Source organism: Cinclus cinclus, chromosome 13 (assembly GCF_963662255.1).
Source record: "Cinclus cinclus chromosome 13, bCinCin1.1, whole genome shotgun sequence".
Taxonomy (NCBI): domain Eukaryota; kingdom Metazoa; phylum Chordata; class Aves; order Passeriformes; family Cinclidae; genus Cinclus; species Cinclus cinclus.
The window spans coordinates 11,318,596-11,334,591 of NC_085058.1; the positions used below are offsets into that span (position 1 = coordinate 11,318,596).

The 15,996-nt window shown below is 42.7% G+C and overlaps 1 protein-coding gene across 1 annotated transcript in view; it reads right to left on the bottom strand.

Annotated features, from left to right (window-relative positions):
- Positions 1-456, bottom strand: part of FBN1 (fibrillin 1) — a 146,194-nt gene extending 145,738 nt beyond the window's left edge. The window contains exon 1 of the mRNA XM_062501768.1: positions 290-456. Coding sequence (XP_062357752.1) covers positions 290-456 — 167 coding nt within the window. The remainder of the gene's footprint in view (positions 1-289) is intronic.
- Positions 457-15,996: the final 15,540 nt, after the last annotated feature.

Genomic DNA, 15,996 nt, shown 5'->3' on the forward strand with positions numbered 1-15,996 from the left:
AGAGCCCAGCACCCTGTCGGTCGGGGGGGCTGGCAGGGCGGCGGAGCTCCGCGCCCCGAGCCCCGGCGCTGCCCCGCGGTGCTGCAGGCGGCGTCCGGCGCCCCCAGCCCAGACCGCTCCTCGGGATGGGCACCCCCACGGGGGCTCGGGGAGCACTCGCACCCCCAGAGCTCCCGCCGTCAAGGAAGGGGTTCTGGCTGTGGATACGCACACACGAAGGCAGATGTGCCCCGGCTGCCCGGCCCGCACCGCGGCAGCCCGGGAGGGGCCGGGGCGGCCCCGCACTCACCCTTTGAGCGCGTCGTGCCCGCCGCCGTGCCCTCGCCTCTTGGCCCGGCTGGACCGGCTCTCCTTGGCGCTCACCCCCTCGGCGTGCCCGGCGGCGGCGGCATCAGCCTGGGACGCCCACAGCACGGCAACTCCCAGGGCGATCCCCAGCAGCCGCCCCCGCCACATCGCGTCCCCCGAGCCCCCGGGCTGCGAGCGGCCGATGCCTCTTCTCCGCCGCCGAAGACTGCCGGTCCCCGCCGCCCTGTCTCCGACCGGCCTCTCCAATGCGAGCTGTGAAGGCAGAAATGAGAAGGAAGAGGAGTTAGAGACCGAGGAAAAGCGACCGCGGCCACCCCGCGCCCCCCGCCGCCTGCCCCCGCGTCCCGGCGCCGTCGGCCCCCGGCCAGCCCGGCGCTATCGCACCCGCGACAGGCGGCGGCCGCGGGGGATGGCGAGGGGCGGCCCGGGGCCGAGCGGGCTCTGCCTCCCCTTCAGCAGCATCCGCGGGGGCTCCCGCACTCGCCGCGGACAGACCGCGGCCGCCGCCACCGCTCCCGAAACCGCTCCGGGACTGGAATTGTCCCCTGGGCACGAACCCTCCCGGCTCCCCGAGCCGGGCACCTCTAGAGCCGCAGCGGCCGGAGCGCCGCGGGCAGGAGCCCCGCGCCCAGCCCGCCCGCCCCGGGAGAAGCCGCTGCGAGGGGCGCGCACCCGCTGGAGCCGCCGCCGCCGGCTGCCGTTCCCGCTGCCGTTCCCGCTGCTGTTCCAGCTGCGGCCGCTGCACCCGCCGCTAATCCAGCTGCGGTTGCAGCTGCCCCCTCCCTCCTCCTCCTCCTTTTTCCCCTCCTCTCTCCCTCCCCTCTCCTCTTCAAGTATCGCCCGCCCAACCCTTTCTCGCGAGAGAGAGGGGAATAAAAATGTTCCCCCCACCCCCGAGCCGCCAGCCCGGGGGCTCCCGGCGGTGCCCGGGCGGCTCCCGGCCGGCCGCGCCGCGGGTCACCTGCGGCCGGCCCGGGGCTGCCGGGATGCTCGGCCCCGAGAGGCTCCCGGAGCCGCGGGAAGCGGGCGGTGCTGCCCGGCAGGACGCGGCGCTGCCGCTCCCTCCGCTCCGGAGGCAGCTGCGGCCAGGCAGCGCTGCCAGCTCGGGTTACCCCGCGGGTCCCCGGCTCACACGGCGGCAGAGGCATCAGCGCCTTAATGCTGAGCCAAGTGTGTCAGTCAGGAGTGGGGAGAACCGAAGGAAGTGCGCGCCTATGCCTCCGTCTAAACGCATGTAGACATGTGTATGTAGAGGTATCTACTTCCTAGAGGTGCAGCATTTTGCGTCTGTATTTATGAAAAATAACCTGAAGGTACCGATTTCCCTTATAAGGAAAAATAGCATCGATGGTGGCTTTACCGGAGAGGCTGCTGCAGAATGAATAATGCGCCTTCTAGTAACTACCATGGCACAGACAGCACGGCACCGAACTCCTTCACACCTCCTCCTAAATCTCCATGGCCAGCCCCAGAACAAACGCCTGCCTCACCCTTCTCAAGGAAAGAAAGCCCTGCAGTTTTAATTTATGGTTCAAATCAAAAAGAGCAAACCACTACCAACACCTGAAAGGTAGAAAGTTTTTATACTGAAATAATTGAGCAAGGAACATAACACAACACAGTTAACAGAGTTCAAGCCCAGATTCTATACACTTCTACCAAATAACTCTCTGTACCAGGATTATCCCATTTCAACATACACAGGAAATGCAGAAAAAAAAACCGGAAAATATCCCACAGTTAGACTAAAAGTAAATTATGCATTCTGCTGCTGCTCACATATAAATACTTTGGCAGAAATGTTGGGATCTCCTAATTTGCAGGTATTTTCATTCTTTTGTTAGTTTCAGGTAAGTACTGATGGTTAGCAGTTCTGTACTATTGCACTGTTGCAAATGCTCAGCTGCACAATTTCATATGCAAGCAGCTGACCAGGCACAGCAGCTGCCAAACCACCTTGCCCAAAGATAAATGCATGGTGTATTCTGCCACTAAATCAGTATCAGGAAAAAAGGAAGTGGTGTGTGAGATTCCCTAGTATCAAAATCTTTTTACAGCTGAATTGTAATGGTGACACAAGATATGACAGATGCTAGTTGAAATGCACAGTTCTAATCAGTTTACAGTAGTTTATATAATACATATATAAATATGCATTGTCCTTCTAAACATACATGGAACTATGTACTAACCCCAACAGCAGCTTTCTAATACTTTTGGCTGATTTTTATCATCAAGAAAAGTGTTAGATTCTGCAAATTACAAAACAGTAATTTGATTTTGACCATTTCTATGCCACTGTTTAACAGTTTAATGTTAAGACTTTCAGATAGAGAGAATAAGGTAAAATATAGATGTGAAATACTAGGAGATACAGGCCCAAGAAAGAAGCAATGGGGTACGAAGCACCCCATTCAGTGCCTCTGAACAAGGCTCAAGGCAGTAGCAGCCACACTTTATGCCACTATTTTGCAACTTGTACAAAATGAACTAATTAACTTCAATTCTTTAATTCTTCAATTCTGATTTGCAGTTTGTACCATGGAAGTAGAATTTAGTAGAAGTTACAATGTAGTTGTATAAATAGGAATTAATTTTAATTTTTAAGGTTTTGTCTGACACATAAGCATACAAAGACTAAGGGGTTTTTTTTGCTATACTTGTTGAATAGACAATATAGCACTGCCTTTTGCCGTGTCACATTAAAATTTGCTCAAAATCCAAAAGAGATGAGGATAAAGGTGGTAGTAATTATCCCCTTCTATTAAGAAATTTAGGACACACAGTACATTGATATACAGTTTTCTTCCTTCACTGTCATCTGTGCACACAGCAAAATCTAAACATTTACTTAGTTAATATAGAAGTTAAACTGAACCTGCAAAAATGTCACCAGATGTTTACTATTTATGTTTTTAATGTGAAGGCAGAATTTACCAGTAAACAAAAGTGAGTTATGAAAGGAATTCTGGGTTGCTATTTACTCCAACATTCTTTTGGTTTCAACATTTTCTGTTTCAACCGCTTTAATTTTGTGGATGAGCTACCAGAAAAATATCTAGTCTGTGTCACAGGCTAATGGGGTGACTTTCTCGTATCTTCTAGCACATTTTATGATGTATTTTTTTGGTATCTTGCATGGTTGCAGAAATGTGGATTACACTATATGAAGTAATGTTACATGATATGTGGGCTGGAAGTTCATTAATCTAGTGAAATATGTAGCACTTCATCAGCCTCTGGTGTGTCATTCTAAAGAATATGCTTATACATTAGAAGTACTTACATTGTTGACAACTTTAAAATGGTGCCCACCTGGGTTCTTAAACCACTAGAAAAATACACTGTCACAAGGCAAAGACTTAAAACAACTTCTGCTTTCTGCTGCTGAACAGAGCTACTAATAAGGGTCGTCCCTCATTAGGGTTATCACTCTTTCCCACAGCCACTTGAGTCTCTGGAAACATTTGGACTCTGAAGAACATCTATAGACAAACAGATTTCTATACGGCCTCCAAAACACTTGTCAGCCACTTGAAGTTTCACTTCAGGGGAAAAAAACAAGGGCACTAAGAAGCAATTCTGATGATGCAGTTGATCACCATTTCCTCTGACAAACAGAAAGATGAACTCTGATTAACCAAGATTCAGAAACTCAGTGATATTTGAGTTCCTTGATCAAACCATGGAATCACACCCAAAAATAAAAGACACCAAGACATAACCTGATTGCTACATGCACAGTGGAATTTTCCATAACATTTAAGCAACTCTTTTTCCACAATGCACATTTTGCCAGGTGATTTTGAGGATCTTATAGGTGCATTTTGGTGGATGTAGATGGCATGGATTGTGGTGGCAGGGCCCAAAATCAGGGCAGGATAATTACAGGTTATAAGTAGGAATGGTAGAAAAGACAATGTTTTACAGCTGGGTATCACTTGGGAAACAATGACCCTAAATATTTACATAACTTTACACACACTTTAAATGAAGTCCAGTACATTCCTCTAGTAAAACATCCAGTTGCTAACCATGACTTAGTGCACCTCCCTGTGCTTATCACCATCATGTACATAAATCATTTTACACAGTGCCCAAATTATTAACATCTAACTGATCCCCAGAGACATACTTACTTGTCTTGTTGTTTGGCTTACATAAAAACACTGAACTGAAATTTTCAGTGTTGGTGATCTCTGTGCTCAGCAGCAGAAATGCAAAGTACTGGTCTCCCTCCTTGCTGGCCTTTGGCTGGCCAGTCCTCTTCATCTTACTCAAACACTCCTTCCTCTCCTCCTGGAGGGTGGTTAGCAGAATAATCATCTTGCAGGCAAACTCTTTTGAACTGTTGCAAATAAAAAAAAATTATCACTAGAAGTACTGTGATAAGTTGGGAGCTCATTTAATAGTTTTTCTTTATTTCAATTTGTATGAACTTTTGAAATAATTGTGGGGTTTTTTTAAAATCTGTACATTTACTCTAACCCAACTGAGCAAAAATAAGTATGTTCATCTTACATATTTCTTTATTAAGAAGGCCTTTATTATGCCAATGAAAACAAATAGTGTGGGAAAGTTTTAGTGTGTGTATTTTTTTAAGTACATTAGAAGCACAAACAGTAATTACATCCAGACAACCAATTAACTGGTCTAAATCTAAAAAACTAAAATAAAGAAGCTAGGTAACTCAAAATAAAACACATTAATTTTTCTAAATGCTGTTTGGTCAGACAAGCTGTGATACGTAGCTATGGAATCCATTATTAATAGATTAGGGAACATATTTCACCCAAGACTTTTACTTAATTTTTACAAATGGCTTAATTGAAGTTTTCATCTGTCAGCAGAGTTCACAGTGATGGAGAAGGAAATCCAACCCATATAACTCCGGAAGTTGTGATACTGTGCAAAATGTTATTGTAGTATTTCTGAAATATAAGAAATATGAGAGGAAATAAAAAAAGTTCTTTCTTGGCTTAGACATTAGGGGCCTATGCACTTGTGCAGAAATTACAATATTTTGTCTCAGGTGTATCCTAAGTGAGCATAAATCTTTACATTACATGTACATTAAACATTACATTCAGAACACATCTCTCCTATTTATGCCTCTATGGAAGAGTTTAACACAGATCTTACATTTTTCTCAACAAAATAACACCTCTAATTTACAAGAAGACAAATTTTTCTATCACCCCACCAAAAAACACACATTTCCCTTTACTAAGATCTGAATGAAACAGATGTTCTTTCTAAAGCACCTGGATTCCTCAGTATCAGTGACAAAGGAAGTACAAGGAAACTCAAGAGAAGCTCTAATTCAGACATTCCCTTCTCAGTGTTTTTTTTAGGAATGGTCTCTGCCCCATTCATAGTTGTTTTTGTTTCTAAAGCTAGGTCTCATTTTAAATCAATCCTTACCCAGTAAGGGTGAAACCTATTGTAGTCTCCATGTGCTGAAGGCAGATCCATTATCAGAATTATTCTTTAGGGGGTCCTAAAGAAAATAACTAAACCAGAAGAAATCTCATGACTTTCATTCTATCTTCCAGGTAGGGGAAGCACAACCTATTTTTGTAAGACTGATGTTGAATAAAAATACAACTGAAATACAGTGGAATTTTAATTTTAATCCCAATCTAACACACAGACAGTGATGTATTTAATTCTGTGTGTACTGCTAGAAAACCTATCTTAACAATAGCAATTGCAACTTTGATTTTAAAATAAGAATTTTAACCCACCCTTAGTGCAAGAAAAGGAAATATATATACACTACTACTTTGTCAGCTAATAACCCTGTCAAATTTAATGGGAATTTTGCCACAGTAGCAGTTGCAAGCCGAGCTTCCTCAGTCTTACATTTGTCCCCAATGACCTCTTAAATCCCACCTCTAAACTCAGAAGCAAAGTGAAACAGCTTTCATGGCTTAGCATAAAATGCCAACTGATGGGTGAATTTTCAGGCTAAAACATTGAGCAAAATGGACATAGTTTTTTATCCAAATTAATACATTCCAAGTGGGTGGAAATCAGTAACCAAGAGCCTCTTCTTTAAACTCTGATTTATGCAGAACTCCCTACTGACTCCAACAAAGACAGCTGAATCAAGCCCCACATTCCTTCAAACACTGTCAGCAAGGGATTGGGTGTCTCTGCCTCTGTTTTCCATCCTAGTGTTCCTCTGGCTATGTGATGTCTCAGTTGATAGGGAGTTGCCCCATGATGCAGTTGAAATAATAAAATAGGTAATAAGAGACCAGGGATTAAACTATGAACCCACCACATTCCATTTGCAAGGCCCTTCCTTTGAGAAATAACACTATAAGAGCATTGCATACAGCTCTCATAGAATCAGTGATGAGTTTAAATAGGGACTTAGGAAAGCCCTTCAGTCCAGTTCCCTGTTCAGAGCAGGGCCATCTTAAGAATGGGCTGCTCAGGCTCTATCCAGATGAGTCCTGAATATCGCCAAAGATGGACACCCCACTTTTCTGGAGTAACCTACTCCATTGTTTCACAACCCTTGCTGTGAGAAATTATTCTTAATACTTAGTAGGAATTTCCCTTCCCTACAATTTGTGCCTGCTCTTCGTCCTACCACTGCTCACCACGCACAAGAGTCAGGCTCTACCTCCTCCATACCCTGAAGACAGCAGAACCCGTGCTTTGGTTTGGATGAAACCTCTGCTGAGAGCGCATTGCTTTAGGCCCTCACCGTGTGGGTGTCCTCTGCCAGGCTTGCTCCAGGCGTCACTGGCTTTTGGGTTTAGGGGTGAGTGTGGTTCTTCTGTGCCAGGGTGCCCAGAGTTGGATACAGCAGTGCAGATGCAGCTTCTAAAGCACCAAGAGAGGTAATGAATCTCTTCCCTGCACTGCCTGGTTGCAGTCCCATAACACAGCCCATGTGCAGCTGGCCGCCTCCACCGCGAGAGCGCCGCTGACTCACGGAGCACAGGGATGAATCTCTGGCCAGTGAAGAGCTCAGAACTGCTCTGATCTGCACTTTCCTTTATTCAGTAACTTTCAAAAGGCTGACTTCATTTCCTCAGGTTTTCTAGATACCAGTAAACTGAGACAACTTCATCTAGAGTCTATGTCTCTTACCGGGCATAAAATCATTTGGGGATTTCCCTCCTACTTTGTCTGCTGAAAGTATTAAAATGTCCTTACTGAGGATCACTGGGGTGTTATTTTACCCGGTTCACAAGTTTCAGCAGCCAGCCTTCATTGCCTCAAAATGTCAATCAGATGCAAGGTTTTTATACACCACACTGGATAGAACATGATCCACTTATTAATACATACATCTTTAATGTATTGCATTGTGCACTTCCAGAACAGTTACTTGGACAACAAGACAACAAGAGGAAACTTCCTATTAACTCACAAATTACTCTGTTTAACTTTTAGCCCATTCTCATTTATGCATTGTCTCAACTCATGGCAAACTGATTGATTTGCAGTATATAGATGCTTTAAAGCTATTTTTTAGGATAAAATCAGGTTGTCTTTACTTATGAGGAAACAGGAAATAAAAATTGCAGTTAATGAAAAAAAATACCAATAGTCAAATTAAGTAAAATAAGCTATTTGAGGAGGAAGTTGCAATAGATTTCACATACTGTGGTTCAAAGTGAGAATGAGAAGGGACAGGAAGAAAGCTCTATAGGTTTTTTGGAGGTTGAAAACCCTTTTTTTCTCTTCTACAGAAAATTAAGATACAGGGATAGAGTTAAAATCCATAGAACGATTGAAATGAGAGTAACTTTTTCTAGTTTCTAGAACAAATTATTCAGATTATGTTTAAATGGAGGAAGAAATTCCACAATAAAAAAATCTTTTCAGCTTTTTTTTAAAAAACAGAATTACTGCCTCTAGAACGTCCCCAGTGGTTTACAAATTACCAACACCAGGTCCACCCAAAATTGCTATTACTATGATGAATGGGGTGGAGTTCAGAAGAGATTGAGCTGCTACATTTCTTTTTTAAAGAGTCAGGTTTTGACACTTTACAAATTTGAAATAAAGATGTTGGACACTTTTTCTACCTTCATGAACTCCTTTCAATACCAAGAAAAATACCACATAACTTCAGACAAATAAGAATGAAGGTCGAACAGGCACAGAGTCAGCAGAGGAAATGTCATTTGAAACCCATGAGGGAGAGCCAAGGAAAAATACTTGACAGGAGATGCTTGGGGAAAAGGACATCTGTATCCATCTATCTATAGATAGATGGATATATATTAAAGCTGATTTTTCCCACTCCTGCTCATCAGTAAAAGGAAGGAAGTGCAATTTTAAGGCTGAAAAGTGAACGATGTAAATAATGAGATTCATGGTGCCTTTTCAAGATAAGGAAATCTTTCAGAGGCTCCAGTCTGGACACATTTTATGATAAACTACTGGGAAAACAGAGTTCCCCCTGCACTACAATGATCTGGAGAAGCTTCCCTTGGCACTACAAGCCTAGTCCAAGCCCAAGATTTTTTTTTCCCTGTCCATTTATTTCAGTGGAGCTCAGAGCATGCCCTGACTTCAGTGTGGTGGACACTATTCCATCAGTTAAGCTAAACTAGGGCAGTGAAATTTCTGAGAAGAGCCTACTACATGGATTTGAAAGCTTTATGGAGAACTGGAAACCTTTCCCTCTATACAGTTGGCTAAAGTCTTTCCTCCTGTTCAAAGTATGCAGTCCTCTGCATTCATTGGTCTGTACATGAGGCTCTTTACCTACTTGTGGTTTTGTCACAAACAGTGAATTAACAACAAAAAAACCAAAAAGCCTGTGCAGTCTTGCTGACTAAATATTCAGTCCCGCACAGTGAAAATACAAAGTGAAATTCCAGAAGTGTTCTCTAAACCAAGAAATAACTGCTATTTGAATTTACTCAAACTTGTAAAACCTAAGTCTTCAGAATTCACATACGTATCATGCTCTAACACGCATGTTCAAGAGTGTCAAATTCAGAACTAAATGTCTAATAAAAACAACTGTACCATTATATCAGTGCAGCAGATCACTCTTATGCATGTGCCAAGAACAGTCATTCCCGATGGAATCCTGAAAAAATTGTTTCTTCTAGGGCAGATCATCAGTTGAAATCTGACTAGTATATTCTGTGTTATTTCTTTTTGTTTGCTTTCCACCTTTCCCCCATCACAAACTCCATTTTAAGGGCAGTTGACTGAGGCAACACTGGTAGCTACTTACCCTGCTTTGACAGATTTGTTTCACAACTGTCCTGACTCCTCCTGCAGTCTAAAACTGTACAATACCATTTGCAAGTAGAAAATAAAGAAGAGGAAAGAATAAAGTTTAAAATGTTTAAGTTGAGCATTATAAATTATGCCACTGGCTACACTCATAATATGGGAAATGTTAGTCCTGTGCTTCACCAAATCCCATGCTGGATATGAGAGCTCTTCTAACATATTTGGCAACTGTGCTTGAAGGGCCAATGTAGAAAGAAAAGCTGAGGAATTTCTTCCATTCATAAAGAACACAGGTGGGATGTAGCCCAGGAAGATGCTGAAGAGTACAACAGAGTGTTAATCTGCAAATCCCAGCTATAAACCCATTGGAATCTGCACTGTTCAGCCCCATTCCTGAGCCATTAGCAGACAGCTGTGTGTCAAGAACTCTCTGTCTGACAGCTGCCAGGTATAGAAATTACTGTTCTTCAGATGATCAACAAAATATGTTCCACAGTTACCAGCATTTTTGCAAGAAAGCATTCAGCAGACAGTGTGATGATTTCATTTATAAGGCTGGTCATACTCCAGATGCTCTCAGAAAGCCCAAGTAAGACTGACCTACAGCAGTGTATGAACAGGACAGAAAGCAGGCTCCAGACAATTGGCCACTGCCTTTGACACCAGGTCTAGGCAAGGTGCAGCAGCATTGGAAAGACATCTGGACAGCAAAGCAGAAACGTGTGTAGCAAGTAGCCCATGTCTTGGGTTACTCCAGAACTTCGTCATAACAGGATCTTACAGCTTTTGGATAGGGCCTCTTACACAGTCATTTTAAGACCTGTTTTCCTTGTCAACAGTCTCATTCTTCTCAAACTACAAAAGGGAAAAGAATAATTATAAGGGTGGCAGAATGTACCTCATCATTAGGGATTTTAGCAGGTATTTATCAGTTATATTCAGAGATTTGTGGAGGTGAATGAGCACTGGAACAGGTTGTGCCATAGAGGGTGTGGAGTCTCCATCCTTGGAGATATTCCAAATCCTGGGTACCTGGCTCTAGGTGACTCTGCTTATTCAGTGCATGTGGAACCAGGAGGTTCCCAGTGCATGTGGGAACCTCCAGAGCTCCAGCTTCCACTGGAATCTATTCAATCACTTCTTTCTGATAATTCTATGGGGCACAGTGTTTCAATATATTTTCTGTTTCAGAAACCCACAGTGGCTGAGTTTGAATTCATACTGGCCAATTTCCCTGCTCTCCTAAGCACAACAACCCTGCAGTCCTACTTTGACTCACGTGTTAAGCTGTGTTAAGCTCTTAAATAACTACATCTGCTCCTTGGAGGAAGGTACTGGAGTGTATGCCTGGAATTGCAAGGTTGTGGGACTACTACACAGACTGGATGCAGAAAGCTAACAAATGGAACCCACAAAGAATAACAGCAATACCACAAAGGAGGCAGGGAAAGAGGGTCAGCTCAGCCCCAGTGCCTGCACTGCACTGCTGGAGCAGCAGTGCTGGGCTGGGCTCACCTGCAGAACTGCCAGGCATCAGGCAGGGTATCCAGCAGCAGATCCTGCCCTGCTCAGACCCACACACTCCCCAAGGCAGAGCCTGCCAGCTCATTGAGTAAAGCAACTTCTGCACCAGCTGCCTGCCTGTGTGCTTTTTACAGCTATACAGATGATTTTATTTCAACATTGCATGTCTTACCTGATTCTTACATGTGTAAATGTGAATGATTTTGATTTAGTTTGACTGTTGACACTGCTGTTCAAGAGAAGAGTTAAGAACAAGTTAAACTCCCTGGCTGATAAATTGGTCACAGCTTCCCACAGGGACTGCTCAGACATCCGCAATGATAAATCAGAGTCAAAGCCTCTACTGGCTCAGCTCATGTTTATTAGAACTATCTGCTAATGACCTAAAGGGAACAATCCTGAGAAGTGTAGGAAATAGTTTCCCCAGCTATTGGTTATTGCATGCATCGCTGACACAGGCAAATAATCTCTTGTAAGAGCACTGCAGGAAGACAGGAGTTACGTTTTATGGAGGACTTTACTTTTCACATTTGGTTTCCTTCCAGTTTGGAAGGAAACTGAGGTACTTAAGTTTTCCACAAAAGAAAAATCACGTGGAAAAAAGGCTGGATTTGGATCTTCTAAACTGTTTCGTTTCAATCTTGACTTTTTAGAGCTGCAAAAGTTTACAAACCAAGACTCATTTTAAAACAAAAGATTCCAGTCAAAGAGTGTTAAAATGTTTTGATTCTTGGAATGTTTCCATTTTTCTCCCTTAACTAAATATGAAGACAAACGCAATTTGGTGAAGCATTTAGGAGAACTATTTTTTCAAATGGAAAACTGTCAACATTTTCTTTATTGACCCTATACTCTTTTTATTCCCCTTTATTTTCTTCAAAATATTAGTCCAGAGAATTCTAGAAGAAAATGGAAATGTTTCTAGTGGGAAGTTTAAAAAGAACAACTAACTTCTGAAAAGTGAATCCTCTATCTATGTTTTTCTTTATACCCTCTACCTAAGCAGAAACAGATAAGTCTCTTACTAGTTACCCTATCTTCTCCAAGAACATTAGCAAGTCATTTTTGTTTAAAATACAGACTCCAGGAAGCAAAGAAAAAAGACAAGAACTTACCCATTAACTAAGGCTAAATGTAGCTTGTACTGCACACCTGGATTACAACATCAGTAACTTGAGCAAGGAGCCAGGGATATAAAGTTAAATAAGTTGTTTCCATTCTGATCCTGTAGGTTCTTGCCTGTTTTCCACCTCGTGAAAGCTGCAGAGTACACAAAATGGCCAACTGGCAAGTTTAAAGGAGGAAGCCAGTCATCTGACAGGCTCCTTATGTCCCACAGCTTCCACAGGCCCAGACACTGTTAGACACACACCAAAACCTGGCATGTGCCACAGAACACACACAGAGCAGCTCCAGTTAGGACTGGGTTCTGCTGCTGTTTCTACAGCCCTGGCTGCAGTTTAAGTCACTATGACACTGACACCAACACCCGCTGTGAACACCTTTGAGAGCACAGAAAATAAATGTATACTACATAACTTTGAGATTTTCCTGCACCTACAGATTTTAAAGCTGGGGATACAGTTTGGCCTTTAATTAAAGTAAATATATAAAGAACAATTTCACTTAGAGAGCTTCATTGGCAAGAATCCCAATCCCTGAAGAGGTTTCTCTATAGAAAGAGAAGAGGAGCAGAAGGAAGGAGAAGTTACTAGAAGACTTGGTTTGTACAGAACACTAACACTGTCCTTAAACATATGATGATGAAGTGTTATATAAACGTATGTGTGGTATGAGACCACTAGAGGGGAGTAAAGTAACTTACAAATGAATGTTTCCTCTACTCTGTTTTGCTGTACAAATTGCATTTGCACATGGTAATTAACAGCTATAGTAAAGCCAGAGTATTAAAGAATTGCATTTGCTTATTCTAAGCAAAGTTGATTAGATAATTACAGTATTTCTGTACCATTGTCCCCTCTCACTAGGCTGCAGGCTGACGGGGAACATTCGTCGTCTGGATGAAGCCAGAACACCAGGGATGGCATTCAGCCAGAACATTTGGCAATAGACATGGATTTCTTTACTTGTATTCAGATTTACAAAGAAGTAATGCTACATGATGGAAACAGACTCATTTTATCAAGTGTGAAAAAGGCATTGAGCTCAAAAGCTTGCTTCATAGGTAAGCTTGTACAAGAAGGAAATGAAGAATCTTGGTTCTCATGCAGATCACCATCAAAGTCTACACAAGAGTGAAATATTTACCCAAGCAGCAAGAACAGAGAAGAGCATGATTAATTTGGAAGTGCAAATTAATCAGAATGTTGGGTGAAATCTCACTACAGCTGCAAGCAATGTGCTCCTGTATCACTGCCAGGTTGCCATCATCTCCATTGTAAGCCATCCACACTGTGGGAGACAGGACTGCACAGTGAATCTGCACAAAAGAGAAGAATAAATTTCAATGGGAAATCTTAGCAACTCCCACAGAACAAAGGGAAACATGAGAACAGAGTTCCAACAGCAGAAGAATAGCTTTTACAGCAAATTTTAAGGATGAATGACTGAAATATATATATACGTGACTGTGGATCTCAGTAGTTCTGGGAAGCGTACCCAGCTTGAGATTTTATGGGAAAAGGGACATGATACAGTAATAAATAGACTTTTAAACCTCAGAGGAAAGTTCAAACTATAAAGTAAAGTAAGAGGTAGGGGGCAAACGAGATATGAAATTGCAAAGGTGGTAAGTAAAGCCTGGGAATGCAAGCAAGCCAGAGATCTCCTTGGTTGCATATCCACAGGTTATACTTAGGGAACTTGAAGTTAATCATAGCAGTCTTGAAAGGCTTTCACATTCTGATAGAGTACTTTGCAAAGATTGTAGTAATTCTGCAGAACAGACAACTGGCTGAACCAGACTGAAAACTATCAAGCATGGCAGGACCAAGACTATTTGGTCTAATTTTTTCTATTAATAATTTGCTGTCCTATATTATACCTGCAAGATAAATCAGCCAGAGAAAATACAGGGAACAAACATACAGCAAAGAAAAGAATACCACTGCATTCTGCTACTTTGGGGTTGTTGATAAAGAAAGTTTAAGTTAAATAGTGCCAAATTGCAATGTTACTGGAATAAAATTTGGTCTGGCTGCTACAGCAAAGACAGTGTTGAAAAAGGAATCATCTGAATCAAACAGATGCAACAGCAAATAGTCAGTTCTTGAATAAAGCACGTAAGTTCTTTCAGTCATATAACCTAGTGGGTGAAAATACATGACAGGCTTATTTTAAGAGATTCCTTTAGTAACTCTACCACAATCTTGGCTCAGCTAGCCAAGACCAAGCACACACAATGCAGTACTACATCCCCCTTTGCAACTGGTGTCAGCTGTCGAATTTCAGAGTTGCCACGCCCTATGCTACTCTGTTAATTACTTCATTCTTTCCTACTGACATTGGAAGGAGGAGAGCTGAGAACACTTCTCACTAGGAGCTGTTGATTCTTGGGCTAAAGATCATCTTGCACCTTAAACTTTACTCACCAGGGAATGATTGCTGCTTTTTCGATGTAGATCTTCCCTCTTGGCCTCTACTGGAGATTTTCATTAAGCAAAACTTAAAATCTTGGCAGCTCTGGAGGTCTCTGGAGTTGTCACTGCAACAAGACACACCGTAATCATGAGGTGAGCAAGGATTTCACTGAATCTTTACCTACCTTCACATTCTCACATACATTTCAGTTTTGGTCCTTGAAGCTGCCCAATATGACACAACTGAAATAGCAAGACAAGAGCAGTCAGTCAAGTGGAAGGTCCCTCCTCATCAGTATGGTCCCAGTTTCTAAATTAATTGCATAGGATCAGTAAATACTTGACTCTGCATTGGAACCACTGAGCTTTTAAACACAGGCAACTTGTTAAAAGCTGTGGAAATTGACAGTAGGAGTTATGTACACAACACTCAACAAGGCAACAGAAATGTGTTGCAAAAAGTTACATTGTAGAATTTTAAAAAAGGTTTGCACATTGTCTCTAAATGTGGCATTTGGGGGAGCAACTATGGAGAAGCTCTTGAACCCACCTCAGATGGAATATTTGGAAAAGTTCCATTTAGTCCACAACAATGAGATGATGGTCCTGAGCTGCTGCCTGAATGGTCAGGCATGTCCTACAAGGATAGCTGGATGGTTACTTTTACAGATCAAATCTGTAAGCTGGGTCAGCTTCTGAACTTGCTTAAGGATTGAATCAATCTGATGTATTGGCTTGAACACTTGCATAAGTACCTCTTACACAGGACTAAATGTGCTTCTTTTTTACCTTGTGGAATTTGGGGAAATGTTTAAACTAACCAGAAACAGCCACTCATCATTGGAAAAAAAAAAAGGAAAAAAGCCTCCACTTGGGGCTTAAAGGACAACTAGTAAAAACTTTCCTTTGCAGACAAGGCCACAGCTATTTCCTCAGCTAAGAGCACGGAATTTGGCCCTTGAACTTAACCACTGCCCGTGTTTGTTTAGGCACCAGCAGTCTCTCATGGCCTCAGTTTGCTCCCACTGACGATGACAAACCCTACCTCACTAAAGAGGAAGAGGGGTTGGATTTATGGGCAACACAAAAGCCACCAAGAAATTCAGAAGTCTCTCGTTAGAGCACCTGTGAGAGTCTCAAGTCACAATCCAGGCCTGCATACCAAGAGCTGAAATGCATTCTGCCTGCCCAGCTGTCCTGGAATATAAACATGTAGGACATTTTTGTAAAGGAAGTTAAACACATTTGTCTTCAGATGCTGTCCTATTTCCCTTTTAAAACTCAAAAGATTCTCAAATTGAACTGTGATGTTCGACTCCAAAAGATCAAATAAGCAACCTTAACAAACAAGCAGTTAAATGTTACATATGAAAGGCATACAGAACATCCTTGAGAGAACAGT